The following is a 24,267-nucleotide window of genomic DNA, read 5'->3' as shown; positions in this document are numbered from 1 at the left end:
TTTTACATCTAATTTGTTGGAATTCAAAAAGAAGTTTCTTTCTTGAAATGACTTTGTACTTTCTATTATGCAGTCACATAATGAGCAAAGAGTGGGTGTGTAAAATCTGAAATTAACAAAAGTCACTTTTGATGGTTGGACACTACTTTCAGCCTTAATGGGATTTTATTAATATGTAGAAAGTGTTCTTCTGAACTGTCTGGACTGATGAAGCCAATAACATTAGGCTGCCTTGAATCCTGATGAATCTAGTGCGTGTCTTCTACAGCAGCAATATATCTCACTCTTTAAGCAGCCATTTGTCTTTAATACAGATATTAATTCTAGTCAGCTCAGATGACTCTTCACACTTTAGTTCATATTTTCCATACTTCATTATTATAAAAATTCCATATTAAAATTGGTTGTCCGTATAACAATATAGCAGCCCCAGAATAAGAAATATTTGCCTGCTTGATTATCTTATAACATAAAAACACTAAAAATAGAGAAATATTAACCATTTAAATTAATTTAGCTTGGTATGGGAGATTTCTTGTGTTCCTTCATTAATCCAATTTGTACATAATATAATTCTGATCTTTACTGCATTCATCTGCACTGTATTATTTTTCCACTTATTTACTTAGCTTTATAATATGTGTCTGTCCTAAGTATGTGTACAATACAATCTAAACATGAATTTCAACTGAGTCAAAGGCTATGTTCATGATCTTCCTCCAAAACAATACCTATCTCTTCTCAGGTCTGGAGTGGTAGCAGCCAAAGCAACAGCAAGACCCCACTTTCTCCCTAAATTACAATCCTGAATGACAAATTCCTTCAGTTGGGGACACACCACAGGCGACTATCTCTGAATCTCAGCTAGACACTCTGACCCACAGCACCTCACTTACATATGGAACAAGAAGGCAGACAAACAGAGTCCTGTGGTACAGAGAATGGGAGTGACGTCAGGGCAGAGGAGCTGTCAGTGCTAACCTGTGAGGACTCTCAGGGTATGTCTACGCTGCAGTTAGACACCTGGGGCTAGCCTGTATTAGCTGACTTGGGCTAGCAGGGCTCGGGGTAAGGGTCTGTTTAATTGCTGTGTAGATGTTCTGGCTTGGGCTGCAGCCTGAACTCTGGGAATCTCCCACTGCACAGGGTCCTAGAACCTGGACTCCAGCCCGAGCTGAACATCTACACCACAATTAAACAGCCCCTTAGCCATAGCCAGCTGGCACGGGTCAGCGGCATGGGTTTTTAACTGCAGTGTAGATATACCTTCACAGACAACCCCTGTGCAGTTTGTCATAACGTCATCACTTTTTCGGTAAAAGCACAGAGCCACTCGAGCAATTGTAACTCTCCCTGCCAGTTTCCACAGGCATATCACCAAATATCTTGTGGGCAGCGGTACTGAAGGCAGCTGATGGATCTGAAAGAATTGGCGCAGGCACTTGATTTGCTTCCACTTCCAGAAGGCCAGTAGCCAAGCAGACCAACTAAGTAAGTCTCTGTACCATATCCTAGCCTAAAAGTAGATTGGGAGGGGTCTAGGAAATCAGAGTGTTCCAAGTATTCCCAGAGTTGCTTCATTAGTCCTTCCCAATAATTCCTCTGTGCCAGGGAAATCAGAGACAGGATAGAGATTAAGTTCCTCAGAACCCAGACACAGTTTCTTGGGCTAAGGCCTAACAATTGCTTCTTTATGAGATTTTGCTTCTATACCCTTTCTAAAAGGTGGCATTGATACTCTCCTCCACTAATAGCCTCAACAACTCCCTGCAAAACTTGGTGAGTTAAAAGAGTTATTAGTCCAATGTTCTCCAATAGTCACACACCAAAGCTCCTCAAGCACATCAAGTAACATAGGGTGAACAACATTGGCCATAACAGAAGAAAAATGGCATTTGTCACATATGGGCAGCCAAGGGTCAGGTTTCTCCACAATACAGATTGAAATTACTATACTGCAAGAAACACTTGACTCCACAAATAGGTCTAGATTAGGATTCACCAGGCTATTTACCACCTGGAACGGTTCCATTTACCAGGACTTCACAGATGCAAAGTACAAGGGACCTTTCTTTACCTCCTGCACAACCCCATGCCAAGGAACTTCAAAAAATCTTTACATCACAGTCAGTCAGACAGACTCAAGGGGCGGCTACTCTAGCTGTCTCCCTTCCTGCTTCCTGGCACTGGCTATATTGCAAAGCACTGTGAGGACAATGCCAGGGAAGAGAGGAGAGAACGTATCTTTTCAGCCTCATCCATTTGATAGCGAGAACAGATATGCTTAGTGTAACACAAAAAATTTAAGTGCTGCTATTTGGGTGAAGGATTTGACACACAACAAGTGTTCACCCCATCAGAGGAAAATGCAGCAAAATCGTCCACCTTAGTGCAACACACCAAAACCAGTTGTGGTTTGTTCTACAGAAAAGTGTGTCTTCAGATCTGATCCTGTAAAGTTAATAGCAGTTTAGCCTGAGCAAGGAGTGCGGGATTGGGCCCAAAATGTCTTAAATGTGCACAGTAGAACGTCAGAGTTATGAACACGAGAATTACAAACTGACCAGTCAACCACACACCTCATTTGGAACCAGAACCTTCCCCCATCCAAAGCAAACACAGTATAGTACTGTTTTAAATGTAAACTACTACAAAATATAAAGGGAAAGTTGCTTTTTTTTCTTCTGCACAGTAAAGTTTCAAAGCTGTATTAAGTCAATGTTCAGTTGCAAACTTTTGAAAGAACAACCATAACGTTTTGTTCAGAGTTATGAAGATTGCAGAGTTATGAACAACCTGCATTCCCGAGGTCTTCTATGGGAGGTTCTGAGGTTCTACTGTACCTTTAATACACCCTTCTATGTAAGAGGGACAAGATGCAAACCAAAACATTTTGTGGAAATAGAATGTCAAACCCTCCTCCATAGATGAGAGAAGAAGCTATTACTTAACTTCTCTCCCTCTCTCTCGCTCTCTCTCGGACTGCCTTCACACAGAAACAATACTCCAGATTTTTCCTGCACATGCTTCAGCAGCAACCCAGTAAGAACATTTTCATCTAATCAGGAGGATTTCTGACAGTTCTCAGATGAGGGCCCAATCATTTGAGGTTCTCACTGCAGTGGGGTAATGTTTTTTTGACCGAAACATTTTTTTTAAGTGAAAAATGCAGACTTGGGTCAACTGAAACATTTTGCAAAATTCTGTCAACTGTGGCAAATTGTTTCAGTTGAACTAAGAAAAAAATATGAAAAAAATCAAAACATTCCATGTTGGCCTTTTTTCAATGAAATGATCTGATTTATTTATTTTTTATTCCAAATGACTTTCTGTTTAGAAATTTCCTTGGATTTTATTTTTTATAATTTATAGAACATTAAAAAAGATTGATATCTAAATGAAGTGTTTCATTTTTGGTTGAACTAAACATTTTGTTCAACCCAAAACAATTATTTTTGACTTTTCAATTCGACAAAAATATTAAAAAACTTTTCATTTTCGGATCAATCCAAAACACATTTTTCTTTTGATTTTTCACAAGAAACCGAAACGCTCTGTTAGCCACACAGCTCTAGTTTGGAGCGCCCTGGTAAAGCTAGTGGGAACTGAAGCCTCTCAGAACCATGCAGGAGAAACTTAGCAACTTCCTGGAGCCAGATCCCCTTGAGAGTTTCAAACAATGTGGGACTTCAAACAATGAACGTAAGGTTTTACCAATAGCCTGCACCCAAGATTTATAAGCTTAAAAAAATGTTTCCACTTTGCTATAAAAAACAAAAAATCAGAAAAAAATGGAGTATTCGTCACGAGATATTCCATTTTTGTTATTACTTGACAACAATATATAAGTCCCAGTGAAAATAAAGAGCTAACCTATTTCCATTAATTCTCTTTCCTTATTTCACAGCACTCATTTGTGGATGCTGAGATCATTAACACTCCCAGTGCTTGGGTGAATACTTCCACTTCCTCCCCCCAGCCCAGCTTGCAAGATGTATCGCGGTACTTACTTTTGTTTTTTGGAGATCTTGACATTTTCTGGTTTGTTTTTTTTGGTTATTTCTTTTCCATTCTTTAGCCATTTGAATCTGAGAGCTGGGTATTCGGAATTGGCTTCACACCTGAGCACTAGCTTCTGGCCCACAGCGGACTCCTGGTTTTTCAGCTCCTTCAATTTGGGAGGCCCAGCTAAAGAGAGAAAAGAAAGCGCTGGTGATTACGCTGCTTTCGAAAGAGAAAACCATGCTGATTGAAGAAGACCTAGGCAAGCCAGAAAATGTAGAGATAGAACCAAACTAAATGACTTCTAAACCAAAAAATCTCTCATTTGCATGAATTATACTTAAAATGTATGAAAAAGAAGATATGAATGGGCACACTGGTGAGTTTACCCTGGAAGGAAACACACACACTTGGCCCTTTTTTGACTTCCCAGACACAAGACAACACAACTTACGCAGAACTAAAATGATGCTCCCATAGTCAATACAGAGATGCAGCCCATGAATACTGGGACTTGCAGCTGAGTAATGATCTATGTGACAGGTCAGGCCTCTTGAAGCAAGACTTCATGCTGGGAACTGTAGGGTATGTCTACACTGTACACTGAGCCCAGATCTGTGGGACCCAGGCTTGGTGTTTCCAAGCCTGTGCTTGAGCATCCATACTGCATTGTAAACCTGGGTTAACAGTTACCAGACCTGGGTCTCACAGAGATGCTAACACGTCCATACTGTTGTATGCAGACCTTCTGACTCCGATTCGTGGCTTGAGCTGCATCCACACTGAAAAATTACAGGTCTTGAATCTGAGTCACAGCAAGATTTAGGCTCTGACCCACCCCTCTAACAGGGTCCTAGAACTTTGGTCCTGAGTGCTTGCTGACCCAAGTCAAAATGATGAAGTCCAAGCTTCCCTTCCATCCACACGCCAAACCTGAGTCAGAGCCCTGGTTTGGGTATGTCTACACTGCAAGAAAAGACCAGTGGCATGGCTGTGACTGGCCTTGGTCAGCTGACTTGGGCTCGTGGGGCATTGGGCTGCAGGGCTGTAAAACTGCTGAAGCCCGGGCTCTGAGACCCAGCCCTGTTGCAAAGTCCCCAACTCCAGGCTTCAGCCCAAGCCCAGACGTCTACACTGCAATTTGATATAGTATTGCAGCCACAGCCCTGCAAGCCAGAGTCAGCTGACCTGGGCTCTGATGCTCAGTGCCATGGGTTTTTTAATCGCATATCTCTCATCTCCATGGGCCATACTGAAGGCAATAGAATAAGTAGTGTAAAGCATGTTATTTATTTGGCTATCAGACATTGCCTGTCCAAAGGCTCCAGGTACCTCTGACATGACAGACAGTTTACAGAACAAATATTAACACAGCAGCTTCCCAAACCACCGCGGGGAGAAGACACTCACTCCGGATAATAATTCCAACCCACATTACACTAAGCTCAACCTGAACTAGCCCCTTCTTCCCAAAGGCCATATTAAAGAGGCAGGCTTTGAAGCACACCTTGGGGATCAGCAGATTAGGGCCATATTGGATTGAGGAAGTGGAACTGAATTCCAGAGTATCAGGCCAGGTCTACACTAAAATGTTAAGCTGTCCCAGCTGTGTCGCTCAGGGATGTGAAAAATCCACACCCCTGAGCAATGCCATTAAACCAACCTAATCCCCAGTGTAGACAGCATTAAATCGATGGAATATTTCTTCTGCCTCTCGGGGAGGTGGATTAGTGACAGTGATGGGACAACCCCACCCACCGCTGTAGTGAGTGGTTACACTGAAGCTCATCAGTCTCGTCATGGAGAATGCGCTGCTAGCAGCTCCCTATCTGAACTGAGGTGGCCCCAGCTCCAGTAACCACAGCAGTATGGTACTGGGAGAGCGGGGTCTCTTTTATAGCTATATCTGAAACCATTCAAGGCCGTACAGGTCAAAGCAGACATTTAAACAGCAATAGTGCAGATCTCAGAGCACAAGCACCATGTGCTTATGGTGAGAAACTGCATCCATTAAGTGAACCAATATCCTTTTGCATTAACATCAGTTTTCAAGTTCCTCCCAGTGGTGAGAACTGTTGCTTTGCTTGTTGTATAACTATAATGCTCAATAAGGAAATGAGGGACCAACATGGCTGTCCCCTGATTCCAACAGATGAAGACGGCTGCAATCTTCTCTGTAGTATGTAAATTAGGTGCTTCCACCCAGATCATGACAAGTTTCCAGTGTGATCCTGTGATGGCAACACTTTTGACTCCCCTGGAATATGGAAAGCAGGGCCAGGATTAGAGCTTTTATTAGCTTGGCTACTTTTCGGAATTTGTATCTCATGTTTTGGGATGGGATGGCAACAAATGCCTGTGCTTGCTATTCTACCCCAGCAAAATTCTGAAGGCACTAATACAATCTTAACGCTGACCCACAAGACATTTTTATAAAGTCTTTCAAGATCTGCATTACTAATATATCTCCAACTGTGCATAGTGTAAAATCTATTACTAAGATTGGTAACATTTTTCTGTTAACTTCTTGGAAATGTAAAATAACTTCTTGATCAAAATTTTCCCAGAAAATTTTCATTTCAGTTGATGTTTTCACAGGGTCTTCAGTGAAAAATGGAAACTGAAAACTTTTTTAAAAAACAAAAAAATTATTTAGCTTTTTAGTTTCTGAAAACTGAATTTCCACCTACCCTCAGGAAAAAAAAAAAAGGATTTAAAACAAACAAAAAAGCCCAGGTTATGGAAGAACTGAATTGTTTTTGTGAAAATTCTTGAAAAACAATAATAATTTTAAAATTTCTCACAAAAATAATTGGCATTTTTCACCAGCTCTACTAGTCACATGTGTGCAGACAAATGTGCCATTGAGTTTTGTGGATCGAGATAAGGTTGTCTGTGAAATGGGGAAGGTGAAATTTTCACATCAATATTGTCAATAATGGAGCAGGTGAGCAGCAAAAGGTAAAAATATTTACATAACCTTCCTTAACCAGTTATTTGAATAGTCATAAAACATGTATATGGGTTATATTAAGCAGGGGAGCATCATCAGTTATAGGGTCCCGGGTTTTTGTATTGGTTGAATTGTCACGTTCTCAGTAAGAAATAAGGGGTTAATGCAGCGGTTCTCAAACTGGGGGTTGGGGCCCCTCAGGGGGTCGTGAGGTTATTACATGGGGGAGGTCGCAAGCTGTCAGCCTCCACCCCAAACCCCGCTTTGCATCCAGCATTTATAATGGTGTTAAATATATTAAAATGTTTTTAATGTATAAGGGGGAGTCGCACTCAGAGACTTGCTATGTGAAAGGGGTCACTAGTTTGAGAGCCACTGGGCTAATGTCTTGGATCTTATTTTAATTCAATATTTTCTGCACAAAATGGCTTGCAGAACTTTTCCCCCCATCAAAGCTGTTAATGGAAAACAGTGTTAAATTAATATGCTCCACTCTTGCCATAACTCCGGAGTTACCAGGAAACATAAAAGTAGATTCAATCAGCGGCAGTGCCCTGCACTAATTCATGGTAACTCGTTGTCTACAGGCCCTCCAGGGAAAGCGGTATGAATTGCACATAGATAAGGAGAAAAAGGAGTGTCTTTTTTCATTTCCAGAATGTTTGTTTGTGTTTACCTGCATCCATGCTTTTGCAGAGTTAACCACATACCTGTCAGGCATATGAAAATGAACTTACTGATAAATTATAGCACAGAATGCTTTACATTTTGACATTTAATAGGAATGCAGCTACCCAGATTATAACTGCAGCTGTACTTCACTCCAGCCCTATCAGTACTTTCTGGGGCAGTGTCTGTGGGACATGCATTGATTTGGAAGGAAAGTGACTTTTAGAGATACTAATATCTTTAAAGCTTATCTTTTACTGTTCATTGCTTTAATATCCCCTTAAAAGCTTGAAAATATTATTTATTTCCCTGTTAGTTTTGGCCCATTTCCATTTGGTAAGCACTGATTACTTCCCTGACTCTGCTTCATTTGTTCCTGTGCATGCCAACCAGCCCAGGACCTTAAACCTTTTCTGTCAGTAATACAAAATAGTGCCTGTTAAACAATTGGTGGTGGCAGAATGATTTGCACAACATATATATTTAACACTGAGAAGTATAGCCCTCCAGTGCTCAAGACGGATCAAACTTTGGACAGAGCTCTTCCAGGAATCTGGGGTCTTGTCTACACTGGCGCTTTACAGCGCTGCAACTTTCTCGCTCAGGGGGGTGAAAAAACACCCCCCTGAGCGCAGCAAGTTACAGCGCGCCCAGCGCTGTAAGCTAATCCCCCCAGGGAGGTGGAGTACGTGCAGCGCTGGGACCACATTTGCACTTCAAAGTGCTGCCACGGGAGCGCTCCCACGGCAGTGTTGTATGGCTGCAAGTGTAGCCAAACCCTCAGTATCGCAACAAAAGTGGTTGTACACATGACACCAGTAGAAAAATGACAACAAAGCCAGACAAAAAAGAAGACAAAGAGAAACATTTAAAAGTAACAATGGGAAAGTCCTCAACCAAGCAACGCCCATATTAAGGTGCACTGGGATATACTTTACAAGCATTCTTTGGCTGAGAAACTCATTGAAATACTAGGACAGGGGTTGGCAACCTTTCAAAAGTGCTGTGCCGAGTCTTCATTTATTCACTCTAATTGAAGGTTTCGCGTGCCAGTCATACAGTTTAACGTTTTTAGAAGGTCTCTTTCTATAAGTCTATAATAGATAACTAAACTATTGTTGTATGTAAAGTAAATAAGGTTTTTAAAATGTTTAAGAAGCTTCATTTAAAATTAAATTAAAATGCAGAGCCCCCAGACCAGTGGCCAGGACCTGGGCAGTGAGAGTGCCACTGAAAATCAGCTCGTGTGCCATAGGTTACCTACCCTTGTACTAGGAGGTCTCATGTTTTAAACATTAAATTAGACACACAGAAAGGCATCCAAATTTAACCCTGAGCCTTCCACACTCCCTACGACTTGCAGACCTCCACTGACATGACAAACTTCACCCCTGCCCCACAAAAAAGCAACACAGACTATCATGAGGAGAGAGATATAACACTGTGAGAAGTCTTGACAAATAGACCCAAAAGGCCCTTGTGTCAGCAAAAGACCAGCAGTGCTAAAGTGCTCTGAGAAAGTTTAGTAAGCAGCAGTACATGAGATGTTAAACCTTCGCTTATTAACACAGACTGACTATCAGAATTTTCTTGTTAATTTTTCTCTCTGGGGGATGCCGTTACTTTTGAAAGCCCCAGTGTACAATATTGTTAAGGACAAGGAACAAACTTTTCTACATTTACTCTACAAAGCCATGTTGATAACATAAAACCTGAGTTAATCTGTCATTACTAGACTTCGGAGAGTTTGGCAGTGCTGAGTTCTCATCACCTTCAATGTTTGATTGTATAGTTAATCTGCATGGAGCCTCACCACACTGAACAAATTAAACAGCAAACTTGCTAAATGTCATCCCGCAGCAGCACACTTGCAGCTGAAATTCCACGGAGTCTTTCTAGAATAGAACAAAACCTTTTAAGAGTGGGAACACAGGAACGGATTAGACACGCTTGCCATCACACATGTGTATTATTTGGTGTGAAAAATTGTGATTGACAGTTACGTTAGTAAATGGAAGCCACAGCAGTAACCTCTATCGGTTCTTCAGGATGCTGGTGTGCAGACCACAGCCTACCATGCTGACTAATATTGTCTCATTGTTTCCTTGTACTCTCCTATCTGTATCCATCTGTTGTCTCTTGTCTTATATTATGAGCAGCTTGGGACACAGACCATGGTTTTTTCGTTCTGTGTTTATACACGACCTAGCAAATGCAGTCCATGACTAGGCAATTCAATAATACAAATAATAAAAATAAGTTATGCTCAAGGAAAGAGAGACAGTCACTTAAGACAGAATACATTTACTTCCCAAATCTCCTTCGTGCCACGTACACCTCGCCTACAAGATTACAACCAAGCTCAGGGTTATAAACTACAGGCCAGATTTTCTAAAGTGCTCCTGCAATTCCCGAAGGGAGGTGCTGGGAGCCGAGCACTTTTTAAAATCTGGCCACTCCTTTTCAACGCATTGAGGCTCCATGCAGATTAGCTACACAACCAAACGCTGAGAGTGCTGATAGGACATAACCCTGCATTGCCAAACCTTCCAGAGTACAGAAATGACCACATCGGAACTGAGCGCTTTGGAAAATCTGGCCCTCTATGTTTAATATTGTGTGACTTGATATTACTGTGCACTTTCATTCGCAAAGGCAAACAAAAAGGAAACAGGCAAACCAAAACTGTCTGTCAGTCTAGATACCAAAGCCAATACACCAACAGAAGTCAGCCCTACCTAACCTTGGCACTATGAACAGGAGATAAGCAAGTGATGCACGCGACAAGTACAACTGAGACTCTCTGAATGCCATATGTCTTAGTGAAGCCACAAGGACATTTCTGCAAAAGTCTGAGCTGTAGATGCGACATCACTAGCATTTCAGCTGAAACTTTCAAAGCAGCGGTGCCACCCAGCAGCATCAAGAGCTCTCGTTAAACAGCTTGGTTTATTTTTTGGTGAAATTTTCCATACAAATGTATGGTATGTCACCCAATCGGCATGGATGTTTACTTAGAAAAGTGGAGCTGCTCTTTGAACTTGGATTAGTGCCTCCTTCCTATTCTTTCCTTTCTAAGTACAGTAATCCCTTCCAGAAGCAGTCATTGAAGTTGTAGCTCTTTCCTTGAAATGACTTGTGGAGAGGTATTATTAATCATCTTATCTAGAGCATGGAGACAGAGTCAATTAACATATCCCAGTAGCAGGTGCAAGATGGTGTCACAATGAGGAACCAGAAAGTGAAGCAGAACATTAATCTGAGCATCTATGTTCACTTTCTGAAAACAATAATAAAGCAAAACTAAAAACATTGCATACACGGGGAAAGCACCATCCTCTCTGTTACAGCGTGTAAAGGGAGAGTAACCCCACCAAAGTCTTGGAACGATGTTTAGGCCAAACTTGTGTGGCTGAAAGTAGAATCAGGCTCATCATGAAAAGGCCTGGGCAGCCTCGACAAGGCAATGCAGCCACACAGGGCATCAGCTTGTAAACTTAGTCACCAGATTTCTGCACTGCAGGTCAATGCTGTAGAGAGAGCAAGCTGAATTCAGAGGCAATGAAAATGACGGAGAGAGACAGGGAGAGTACGTAACCTACAGATTACAAGTTAAATGTCAACACCCTTAATTAACTCGCTGCCGATTATTTCAGCAGAAACATACAGCTTATCCCTTCACTCCAATCTCATCAGCTACCAAATGCCTCCACTGACTCCTACCCTGCTGCCAAAATCTCCTGCTTCCCTGATCCACTTTCACGATGCCGTTACACAAATTTTGACACTGCAGGCAGAAAACGCAGGGACAGCATAAAATAAACACAGTTTACATCAGAGTAAACAATCCAGGGCTACTATTCACATTTCAGTCAATAAGAAGCACTTCAGGCTGATTTTGCAAACCTAGGAGCCTAAAAGGAGCCTCCTAAATCCATATTTAAGTATCTAAATAACAATGGTCTGACGTTCAGAAGTGCTGAGCAGCCACAAGTCCCACTAAAAACAGCGAGGAGTCCTTGTGGCATCTTAGAGACTAGCACATTTATTTGGGCATCAGCTTTCGTGGGCTACAGCCCACTTCATCGACTGCATGGAGTGGAAAATACAGTAAGCAGGTATAAATAGACAGCACATGAAAAGCTGGGAGTTGCCTTACCGAGTTGGGGGTCAGTGCTAATGAAGCCAATTCAATTACGGTGGCTGTGGCCCATTCCCAACAGTTGACAAGAAGGGGTGAATATCAACAGAGGGAAAATTACTTTTTATAGTGCTAATGAAGCCATTTATGACATCCCTGTTAATTTCACTCACAGTTGTTGGGGGATAGGAGGTGAGACCAAGGCAGGGATAGAATACAATAGGCATTTGATTGCACAGCTTAAATCCAGAGCTAATAAAAGCCAGTGGAAGGGGAAACTCCCTGTCACAACCCCCTCCTCCTCCAGCCAGGCTGCCTGGGCTAGGCTCCATGTTTCCCCTCCCCGTAACCTGGCACTCAGCAGGGACTGCAGCAGCTCCCCTCTAGCTTGCAGCAGGGAACAGGGGGACTGGCTGAGGGAGAAGCCTCCCCAGGACACCTGCTACCTGCATAGGAACAGTTTAAACTCACCTGTTCACTCCCTGGTTCAACCTGCAGGATTAGGGGCCATTTCTGGCATCCTTGTTAATTTCACTGACAGTTGTTTGGGGCTGGAGGAGGAGGAGGGAGGAGAGAAACTGATGTGACAGTGACTTTTCCCCTTCCACTGGCTTTTATTAGCTCTGGACTTAAGCTGCGCAGCCAAATACCTAATCTATTCTGCCCCTGCCTTGGTCTCACCCCTGTCCCCCCTCTCCCGAAAACAACCGTGAGTGAAATTAACAAGGATGTCATAAATGGCCCCTAATCCCACGGAGTGAATAGGTGAGTTCAAACTGTTCCTATGCAGGCAGCAGGTGTCCTGGGCAGGCTTCTCTCTCAGCCAGCACCCCTGCTCCCTGCTGCAGGCTAGAGGGGAGCCCCTGCTGAGTGCAGGGGGTCAGGGGAATGTGGACCTTAGCTGCGCCGGCAGCCTGGCTGGAGGAGGAGGGAGGAGAGAAACCAGTGTGATGGTGAGTTTTCCCTTTCCAAGCTATTATTAGCTTTGAGTTAAACTAGTTTTTATGCAGCCAAAAGAGGTGAAAGTAAGCCAGTACTGAATGCTCCACTTATTTGCCAGGAGGCTGCTGCACCTTTTTTTACCAGTCCTCCATACCGGCCCATATCGGCTTACTTTCACCTCTGATAACAGTCAACCCTTGATTATCCCTGTGCTGGAGCAGTGCTGACCAAGCGGTGCTATCCTGCCTCAATCTTTTGAGGGCACAAAGGCGACATGCCTTAGGACAATGAATGACACCAAAAATCATATTGCCAGCAGTTTTCTTTAGGTGCCTGTTCAACACATCTGCCTAATTAAAGTTGTCATTGCCACAGTTGGGCCTAGTTCCAGTGAGATCTACGCAACACATGCATGGAACAGGCTGCCATTTCTCTTCCACAGAAGCAATGCACTGAATTAAAATGGCATCATTCATCATTAAACAGAGAATGTAAGCAAGTTTCACTGGGCACTAAAATACTTCTGTTGTACTAAGAAGCAATTGTGGAGGGCATATTGCTATCCGTGGCACGTTTACCTATGTTTCATACCTTCTTAGATATGTTCTGACTGTAGAATGAATGCCAGTGCATGGGCTGTCAACTCTTACATCTTCCTGCCTGTCCGTAAAGTGCTGTGGATGTACTGGAAGTCTGGGTGAAACTCACTCTCTGTGGAAGGACAGCCCATGCACTACAACAACCACATCAATCCCACTTAAGTCTTGCCGAGATTTTGTCCTGGGCCTCTGCAAAGCAGTGAGCATCGCTCTACATGACTACACAATATATGTGTTTCAGGGGGAGCAGCGTTGATGCTTTCCAGAACAAACCTTTTTTCAACTGCTCCTCTCCCCCTTTTTTTTTTTGGAGAACTCTAAGGCCTTGTTGGGTTTGCAGCAGGGATTTGAAATGTAACAGAGAATAGCTGTCAGGTCAGAGAGCAACTTTTGGCTGTCCTCATGGAAATCCATTCATTGGCCAAGTTACAACATGTTGAAAATCATCCTTTGATCAGCATAATGCTCCGGAGAGTTTGCTATCAGCTCACTGCCACAAATTGGGAACATTCTGCCTGTCTCACTAAGCCCCTCTCACATGTCCCATGTGCACCAAGTATGCCCCACAGTGTCTTTCTATCGAAACAGAGAACCACAGCCACAACCTGTGGGGATAGGAGAGTCTGTTCTTCCCTGGTAACGTTCTCTCCCAGCAATTCCTGTTCTATGTCTGGAGAATTTAAAATGACAAAAATAACTCCCCTTTCACAGGCACGGGAACTAGGGGTGTGAGGTTTTACCCAGGGTCATTGCTGCTGGCCCTGCACCCAGGGTCCCAGCTGCTGGCCCTGCACCCACCTCTAGCTGTGGCCCAGCCTCAGCCCTTTACCCCATCTGTGTCCCCCACCTCCCGGAGCCACAGCTCTGCTCCCAGCCCCAGCTCTAAGGAGCAACTGGGAGTGCAGGCAGGGGTAAGGGGGGGGCACAGCTCCCCCACTCTAAAAACTGTTCCAGCGCCACTGTCCCTTCTTCTCCATAAACCGTGCTCTCCTGCTGCTGTTCAGCTCCATTCAGTGCCTCCTGAACCAAACCATTTTCTGTCTCTCCCCACTACTGTCTAATGCACTGAAAGAGGCATGAGCACCATGGACAAAACAGAACACGATCATGTAATTAAAAACTATTTCATAATGTGTACATACCAGGGGGCTGATTTAAGGTCGCAGGGTCAGTCATAATTCCGGCATTTCCTAACTTTTGAATGCTTGACTTTGCTACCTCAACAACATTCTTTAGCATATTTTTGTATGTATTGATGTTGTATCTCATGTAACAAGGTACTATTAAGTATGTACTAATGACCTGGAAAATATGTTGGGGCAGGGAACAGTAAAGTGACAAAATCTGCAGATGGCACAAAATTATTTAGATCTGTCACATCTCCAGAGGGTTGTGAGGCACTTCAGAGGGAGCTGACAAAGCCAGGTGAATGGGTAGCAGGATGGTAGATGAAATTCAATGCAAGGTAATACACGCTGGAAGAAATAACCTGAACTATTTATATACCCCTTTGAGAGTGCTAAATCAACTGGAACCACTCAGGAAAAAGAGTTGAGACATGATTTTCAGAAACAGGAGCCAAAAGTTAGGCTCCTAAGTCCATATTTAGGCACCAAAAATATGTAGCCTGACTGTCCACAGCACTGGGTGTCCAACAGCTCCCACAGAGGTCGATGGGAGCTGCTGGGTGCTCAGTGGTTTTGAAAATGAGGCCTAATTATGGATTTAGGAGCCTGACTCAAAGCCCATATTTTTGAAAATCTTTGCCTTGGAAGATAGTGTAGACAACTCAATGAAAATATAGCTTCAACATACAGTAGTGATCCGAAACGCCCCCCCTCCCCAAAGATTTGAGGCTCTATTAAGAAAAAGGATAAAGAATAATAGTGACTATCTGTTGTCATATACATTGATGGAGTGGCCACATCTTCAATGCTTTGTTCAGTACTCGTCAACTCATCTCAAAAAAAGGATGGAGCGGAAATCAAAATGGTCCAGAAAAGGGCTAGAGGCATCGAAATATTTCTATATAAAGACAGATTTACCCGATTGGAAAGATTTGGTTTAGGGAGGAGTTGAACAAGTAGTTAAGTGATAGATATACATAAAATACAAAATGGTACAGAGAAAGTCTGGTACTTCTGCTTTGTCTCACAATGAATGAAAAAGGAGACACCTTGTGACAGATATGGCAATTTCCTGCTTGGGTGACCTTACTGAATTAAGTTTAAGTACCTTTGGGATCCACCGAATTAAATGCAAAGGGTATGTGTTATCGTGGGCTAGGACTGTATGTAACCTCTCTATGGGGGAGATGTTATGGGAGGCCTGGGAGTTCAAGGACTATATTGAAAGTGTGCTAAACAAGAATGGACTTTTGGGATAATAAGATTGAAGTGGATATCCCTAGGGAGTACCTAGGGAGAGGTCAATGCAAATTCCCTACTTCCAGTTATGCAAAAACACAGCCCTTTGAAGCTACTTCCTGAGGAGAGAGTCACTCTGCTAATTACCTTCTCCCAGAGACTGGAGATGAAAGGCCAAGATGTATAAAGAAATGGCTAAACTCCCCTGCTGGGGTTCTAGTTCTGAATCTGAGACAGTTATGACCTGTAGTCACAGAGTGAACCCAGGTGCGGGTGTTGAAGGACTGATACCTACCAGAGCCTGAGATAGGAGCTGGGGGTGACCTCTGATAAGCTTTCTTAGCATGTGTGTAGATTCTTTTTTGTTTTAATATATTTGCTCTGTAGTGATTTCACCATAATAAATGTGCTTGCATAGAGGGAGCTCTGCGGTAACTTCTATATGCAGCCAATATACCGGTCCTAGCTTCTGGAAATAAAGCAAAGGGCAGGTGCTGGTCTTTTAGGCAGCCTGGCTTGTTGGGGATATCCCAGTGAAATACAGAGAGCTATGCCGTCTTAAAACCCCCATCAGGAGGGAGTGAGATGCGGGTCTTCACTCAAGAGAGTTGACAGCTGGGAGGTGCCCTTGGTGGACCACAGAGGGAGAATACAGGAGAAGTTACCCTGAAATAGTGACATACCATGAAACTGAAAACAATCTATCTATTGTGACAAAATTCCTCCTCTACCTTGGTGGGTCCTGCGCTTATTGGCAGATTTGCTCACCTCAGTGATCTCCCCCATAGTCTGGATCAACTCCTCCTGTGTCTGATCAGGAGTTGGGAGGTTTGGGGGGAACCCGGGCCCGCCCTCTACTCCAGGTTCCAGCCCAGGACCCTGTGGATTGCAGCTGTGTATAGTGCCTCCTGTACCAGCTGCATGACAGCTACAACTCCCTGGGCTACTTCCCCAAGGCCTCCTCCAAACACCTTCTTTATCCTCACCACAGGACCTTCCTCCTGGTGTCTGATAACACTTGTACTCCTTAGTCCTCCAGCAGCACACCCTCTCACTCTCAGCTCCTTGTGCCTCTTGCTCCCAGCTCCTCACACGCACTTCCTCTCCTCTGGCTCCTCCCCGTCTGACTGAAGTGAGCTACTTTTTAAACCCCAGTGCCCTGATTAGCCTGCCTTGACTGGCTGCAGGTGATCTAATCAGCCTGTCTGCCTTAATTGGTTCTAGTAGGTTCCTGATTACTCTAGTGCAGCCCCTGCTATGGTCACTCAGGGAACAGAAAACTACTCACCCAGTGACCAGTATATTTGCCCTCTACCAGACTCCTGTAGCCTACTGGTTTGGGTCTGTCACACTATGTATCTAAAAAGGTGATATTTATTTTGTAACATATTACTTGTGGAATTCACTGCTGCAAGATATTACTTAACCTTCCGTGTGGCTGCACCTTGATGTGGTAAGAAAGCTTGTGTGCTCCAATAACCCTAAGAGCTATGCCAGCAAGAGCTATAACTTCTGGTAAGGCCAGCCAAGCTGGACAGATCAACGGAGAGGGACCAGATGAAAGGCAGCTCGTTGGGCCTCTAGGTTGGGGGTTGAGCAATTGGCCAACAAGCTCTCCTTATAAAAAGAGTGATCTTATAGTAACACAAAATAGCCTTGTTTGAGCCCTAAGTGACATTGGCAAAGATTCAGATTCAGAAGATACTGCATTGCTGAAGCAAGTAGTTTAGTAGGATATTCAGAACAGTTTTGTCATTAATATCATTTTTTTATTATTTGTATTGTGGTAGTGTCTAGGAGCCCCAGTCACAGACTAGGAAACCAGTGTGCTAGATACGAGGAACACAGAACAAAAAGACGATCCCCATACCAACTCAATAATATTCACAAGTCCATAAGACAGGACAGAAATGTTTACAAGATACCAATCCTCATCCTTCAAGACATAAGCCAACCACTAGGTATCTGCAAACAGGAAGAGATAGCTCTTCTGCAGAAAACGACCTGGGGATTACAGTGGATGAGAAGCTGGATACGGGTCATCAGTATGTCTTTGTTGCCAAGAAGGCTAATGGCATATTGGGCTGCATTAGTAGGAGTATTGCCAGCAGATTGAGGGAAGTGATTATTCCCATCTATTCGGCACTGGTGAGGCCACACCTGTAGTATTGCGTCCAGTTTTGGGCCCCCCACTACAGAAGGGATGTAGACAAATTGGGAAGAGTCCACAACAAAAATGATCAGGGGGTTGTGCACATGACTTACGAGGAGAGGCCGAAGGAACTGGGCTTATTTAGTCCGCAGAAGAGAAGAGTGAGGGGGGATTTGATAGCAGCCTTCAACTACCTGAAGGGGGGTTCCAAAGAGGATGGAGTTCAGCTGTTCTCAGTGGTGGCAGATGACAGAACAAGGAGCAATGGTCTCAAGTTGCAGTGGGGGAGGTCTAAGTTAGATATTAGGAAACACTATTTCACTAGGAGGGTGGTGGAAGCACTGGAATGGGTTATCTAGGGAGGTGGTGGAATCTCCATCCTTAGAGGTTTTTAAGGCCTGGCTTGACAAAGCCCTGGCTGGGATGATTTAGTGGGGCTGGTCCTGCTTTGAGCAGGGGGTTGGACTAGATGACCTCCTGATGTCCATTCCAACCCTGATATTCTATGATTCTATGATCTCCTTAAGGCATGTTATTGTGGAGTTGCCCACTGTGGAGGTGTTATATCTTCCTTTGGAGCATCTGATAATGGCTAATATCAGAGAGGTAAGATAACACACTAGATGGACCACTGGTCTGTTCTGTTATGGCAGTTCTTATGTTACTAATCAAAATAATTAATAATGATGACATCAGAATGATAGCCCAATAGACTCTGAGCATGTTCAAAACACAATTTAAATATTTTAATGAGGCCAGTCTGAGCAATGGACTACCTCAGTGGGTTATATAATGTTTCCCGAAAATAATCACTTATTAACGTATTGGCGTGTAAGGAAAGAAAAACTGAACCGATTCTGGAAGATTTCTGATTTTTTTTTCCATTAGCAGAACTGAGGTTAAAAAATACAAACCAATTTGGAGAAAACAAGATTATTTTAAGCATCAAAAGCATAAAGTTTCTGTTAGAGTACAGGTGGTATAAAATATTCACAGCGACATGAAGAACTTTAAAGCTTTTAAGTCATTGATTTGCTAATGCAGAAGGCAATTCTTAAACTATGGATTTGGGTTCCTACTTCAATGGAATCTATGTTCCCTTTTTAAATCCCTTTTAGTGCTTCTCAAGTGTGATATTCCTGTGACAGGATCCCGGGGTGCAGCCTGGGACCGTGGGACCGCTGTGCCCCCTAAACTCTCCAGCCTTGGCTGTCTCTCACAATGCCCTGCTAGTGACCAGCAGCAAACCCCTCCAGGAGCTGTGATCAATCAGCACACACATCTAAAGTGCATGAATGCTCCCACAGCCACTCATGAATCACACAGAGAAAGGCACCAGGCAAATCCCCCCAGCTCGCAGCCCTGTATCTCAGGAAGACAAGCAGTGCAAGTTTATGAATTGGTTCACCACTTCATCAGTGGAATGTGAACATACACCAGTTTCTGCAAACCTGAGCAGATTTACCACACACTTCAGGCAAACTCACTGGTAAAGATAACAGTAAAATAAATGTATTGACTACAAAAGATAGGTTAAGTGATGGGCAAAAGGTCAGAGTTAATTACCAAAAGAAACAAAATACAAGCACGCAGTCTAAACTCTCAACCCCATTAGACTGGGCAACAACTAGATTAAGCAGCTTTTCTCACCCCACTGGATACTGCAGTTCAGTACACAGATTTCACCCTTGAAACCTGGGCCAGGCCCTCAGTTGAAGTCTTCAGTCATTTGAGTGTCTTTGTTGCTTGCAGCGTATGTGAGGGCAGGGAAAGGCCAAGCATGGGCCTGCTCTGTTCTGTGGGACCCTCAGTCCCACGTATTGGGGAACACAAGTCTAGGCATGTCTGGGAGCATTGCTGAGTCCTCAGGCAAGGTTAAGCAATTCCCCTGGTGTGGTCTCATCAGATGAGTCATTGAATTGTAGCTCCCTTGCTGGACTATGGATGTTGATGGTTGTTTGACACCTCACCTGGGTGTTGGCTACTTTCCTTGCTGTTGTATTTGGGGAGCTAATAATATCTGTTTGATTCCCCAACTTACAGCATGTTTTAATGACGACCATACAACACAATTTCATAACTTCATATGCACTAAAGATGTACATATTTAGCTAAAACAGTGACTTTCAGCTGATCAAAACCTTTTCCCCAATACCTCACATGGCAGGCTTTATATGCAAGATCACAATTATATATAAACGAGGAATATGGGGGTCACAGGCTGCTCTCCAATTTCTTTTCTGGGATTCATCCTAGTCTGTATTCAGTACCTTATATACCTTGTACTGCACTTCCCATGCTACATTATTATTCAAGACTTAATTTTTTTTGAAGAGTCTCCCTCCAAAATCTATAATCTGGGATCAAGTGTACAGATAAAAGGTACAGAACTTCAGTATCGTCTCTGTTTCTCTAGAAGAGGCACACAGAGGTGGCTTATGCAAAACAGAAATGGTCACTTTTACGCAAAAGCTCCAAAAATGATGAGTGGCAAAATTGAAAGTCTTTCTACAAGACATGCTCTGAGTCTAGACCAACCACAGTTATTGGAGTAGGTGATGGTCACGAGGTCAAAACTATAGCCTGTGTTCTGCACAAAATGAGTTACACCTCGAAAAGGACATAAAAAGCAACAAGTATTGGTTCTTTAAATATATTAGGAGCAAGAGAAAGACAAAGGAAGGTATAGGTCCTCTACTAAGTGGGAATGACAGCTAATAATTGAGAACATCAAGATGGCTGAGGTGTTTAATGCTTATTTTACTTCAATCTTCACTAACAGGGTTTAACTACAAGGGGGAAGGAATGCAAGCCAAAATAGGAAAAGAACTAGTTAAAGAATATTTAGATAAGTTACATGTATTCAAGTCGGCAGGGCTTAATGGAACTCATCCTAGGGTATTTAAGAAGCAATCTCGGAACCATTAGCAATTATCTTTCAGAAATCCTGGAGGACGGGTAAAGTCACAGGAGACAGGAGAAGGGCAAATACCGTACCTATCTTTAAAAGAGGGAACAAAGAAGACCCAGGGAATTATAGATCAGTCAGCCTAACTTGGATACTTGGAAAGATACTGGAACAAATATTAAACAATCAATTTGTAACCATCTAGAGGAAAATAGAGTTATAAAGGAAAAGTCATCATGGATTTGTCAAAAACAAGTCATGCCAAACCAATTTCTTTCTTTGACAGGGTTACTGACCTAGTCGATGGTGGGAAGCAGAAGACATGATTTAACTTGATTTTAGTAAGGTTTTGAGCACAGTTCCAGGTGATATTTTCATAAGCAAACTAGGGAAATGAAGTCTAGATGAAATTACTAAAGGGTGGGTGCACAAATGGCTGAAAGACTGTACCCAAAGAGAAGTTATCAATGGTCTGCTGTCAAACTGGAAGGGTGTATCTAGTGAGGTCATGCAGGGGTCAGTCTTGGGTCCAATACTTTCAATATTTTCATTAATGACTTTGTCATAAACAGATAGTTAGTCTTTTACCTGAAAAGGGTTAACAAACAGTGACCTGCAACACCTGACCAGAGGACCAATCAGGAAACAAGATACTTTCAAATCTCGGTGGAGGGAAGCCTTTGTTTGTGTTTTTTGGGTTTTGCTTTGTTCTCTCTGGGCTCTGAGAGTGACCATACGTACCTACAGGCTCTCTAATCTTCTATTCCAATGTTATAAGTATAAAGGTAGAAAGGCGGTATAGTCTTTTTATTTGTTTTCCTTTATGTGCAAATGTGTATTTGGCTGGAAGTATTTTAAATTGTATTTCTATTGGAGGAGGCTATTTCTCCAATTTCTTAAGCTGACAGACCCTGTAACTTTTTACCATCTAAATTGCAGAGATAGACCTTTTACTTTTTTCTTTCTTTTTATTAAAAATGTTGCTTTTAAGACCTGTCTGATTTTTTTCCCCATGTTGAGGCTCAAGGAAATTGAGGCTGTACTTAACAGGGAAGGAGAAGGGAGGGGAAGGGTGGAATCCCTTTATTTTAGATTCATGGAGCGTGACTCTGTCTCTCTCTCCAGGAGACCTAATTTCTCTGTGTTGTGATTCAAGGGGTTTGGACCACAGTAATCTTCCAGGGTAACCCAGGGAGGGGAAGGCTGACAAAGGCAACGGTGAGGAAAGGGGTTTACTTTCCTTGTGTTAAGATCCAGGGGGTCTGGGTCTTGGGGGTCCCCAGGGAAGGTTTTGGGGGGATCAGAGTGTATCAGGCATTTGAATTCCTGATTGGTGGCAGCTTATCAGATCTAAGCAGGTAATTAAGCTTAGGGGAATTCATGCTAGTACCCATATTTTGAACGCTAAGGTTCAGAATTGGGAAAGATACTATGACATGGTAGCAGTGTGTGGGAAAGATGGAAAGCAAAAGCCAGTAGGAATATTATTTTTCTTTTTCTCTGCTAGCTGCTTGTAAGCAGAGAGAAGGGGGTTTTAAAACTACAGCCAGAGAATTTTTTTTTCCTTGCTCCCTTCTGGTTGTGCAGAGATTGCCTAAGGGCACACACATTAAGGTTTAACAAGGGTCTTTTGTTAAACAATAGGATTCCAGCTGTGAGTCAGCTACGCCAGCAGAACACAATTGTATATCAAAGGGTTTTCTTTTGTTTTAATTTAAATGTGAAAGATTAGGTAGACTTGCCTACAGCTAAACTACCTGTCCAGTACAAAGGCTGGTCAGGAATGTGGACTTTTGCAGTCTATGACAATTATTCCATCCCCATGCTACTGGGGGAAGATTTGGCCAATCAGGGGAATTAATGCTAGTACCCATATTTTGGACGCTAAGGTTCAGAATTGGGAAAGATACTATGACAGACTTGGATAATGGAGTGGAGAGTAGGTTTATAAAATTTCAAATGACACCAAGCTGAGAGGAGTTGAAAGCACTTTGAAGGACAGGATTAGAATTCAAAACAAACTTGACAAATTGGAGAATTGGTCTGAAATCAGGAAGATGAAATTTAATAAAGATAAGCACAAAGTACTAGGAAGGAAGGAAAAATCAAATGCACAAATACAAAATGGGGAACAACAGGGTAGGGGCTAATACTGCTGAAAAGGATCTGGGGGTTATAATGGATCACAAATTGAATAAAAGTCAGCAATGTGATGCAGTTGCAAAAAATTCTAATACAATTCTGGCATGTATTAACAGGTGTGGTATGTAAGACTTAGGAGGTAATTGTTCCGTTCTATTTGGCACTGGTGAGGCCTCAGCTGGAGCACTGTGGTCAAGTCTGGGCGTCACGCTTTAGGAAAGAGGTCGGCAAATTGGAGAGAGTCCAGAGAGAGCAGCAAAAGTGATAAGAAGTTTAGAAAACCCGACCTATGAGGAAAGGTTAGAAAAACATTTAGTCTTGAGAAAAGAGGAGTTGGACGGAGGAGGGACTGATAAGTCTTCATGTATGTTAAGGGATGTTATAAAAAGGACAGAGATCAATTGTTTTCAGTGTCCATTGAAGGTAGGACAAGAAGCAATGGACCTAATCTGTTGCAAGGGAGATTTATCTTATATATTAGGGGAAAGGGCCATTACTCTTTGGAATAGGCTTCTAAGGGAGGTTGTGGAATCCCCGTCATTGGAGGCTTTTAAGAACAGGTTGGACAAACATCTGTCAGGGATGGTCTAGGTTTACTTGGTCCTGTCTCAGTGCGGAGGGCTGGACTTGATGATTTCTTGAGGTCACTTCCAGCCTGACATTTCTGTGATCCTATGCATAGGCTGGACTAGATGATCCTAATGGCCCTTTCTGGCCTTAAAAATCTAAGAATCTGTGAAAAATAATATAATTGGAGCTAAATACAAAATAATAATAATGAGTAAGTATATAACACGACAACATCACACTCAGAAGTCCAAACAGATCAGAACAAGATCAAAATAAATGGCAAGAACTGGTGGTGCCATATGCCCCTGCGGGTCCAGGAGGATACAGAAAGAAAAGACAATAAGTATCAAACCACTGTAAAAGCATGACCATCTGTCTTGGTCACCGTGCAAGAGGTATGTTTTGGGCTGGAAGGATTCTGTTCTAAGTTGATGATGTTTTCATTCAGCTGAGGGCACATACAGCACTTTTCCACTGCAGCTGAGAACGTGCCTCCCAGCCTGGCTAGACAGACCCATGCGACCTTTGTTCAAGCTAGAGCTCTAAAAATAGCAGTGTGGACCTTGCGGTTCTGGAGGAAGTTAGCAGCTACTCACCTGAGTCAGCTGCCCACTGGCTTGCTTCCAGCTACAATGCAGACATACCCATATATATGTTCTGCAATTTCTCAAAAATATCATGTTTTGGAAGAATGAACACAATTTCCCAGAACTACAGAAATATAGGTCTTCTGGAAGGGGCCTTTATAGGTCATCAAGTCCAGTCCCCTGCACTGAGGTAGGGCTAAGTATTATCCAGACCATCCCTGACAGGTGTTAGTCTA

At 42.9% G+C, this 24,267-nt stretch overlaps 1 protein-coding gene across 3 annotated transcripts in view; it reads right to left on the bottom strand.

Moving 5' to 3' along the window:
* Positions 1-24,267, bottom strand: part of NRG1 (neuregulin 1) — an 843,690-nt gene that overhangs the window by 206,240 nt on the left and 613,183 nt on the right. For all 3 annotated transcript variants that reach the window (XM_030566617.1, XM_030566618.1, XM_030566619.1), the window contains exon 3: positions 4,011-4,188. In XM_030566617.1, the coding sequence (XP_030422477.1) occupies positions 4,011-4,188 (178 nt within the window). The remainder of the gene's footprint in view (positions 1-4,010; positions 4,189-24,267) is intronic.

This window comes from Gopherus evgoodei, chromosome 6 (genome assembly GCF_007399415.2).
Source record: "Gopherus evgoodei ecotype Sinaloan lineage chromosome 6, rGopEvg1_v1.p, whole genome shotgun sequence".
Classification (NCBI taxonomy): domain Eukaryota; kingdom Metazoa; phylum Chordata; order Testudines; family Testudinidae; genus Gopherus; species Gopherus evgoodei.
This window is presented reverse-complemented; position numbering and strand designations above follow the sequence as displayed.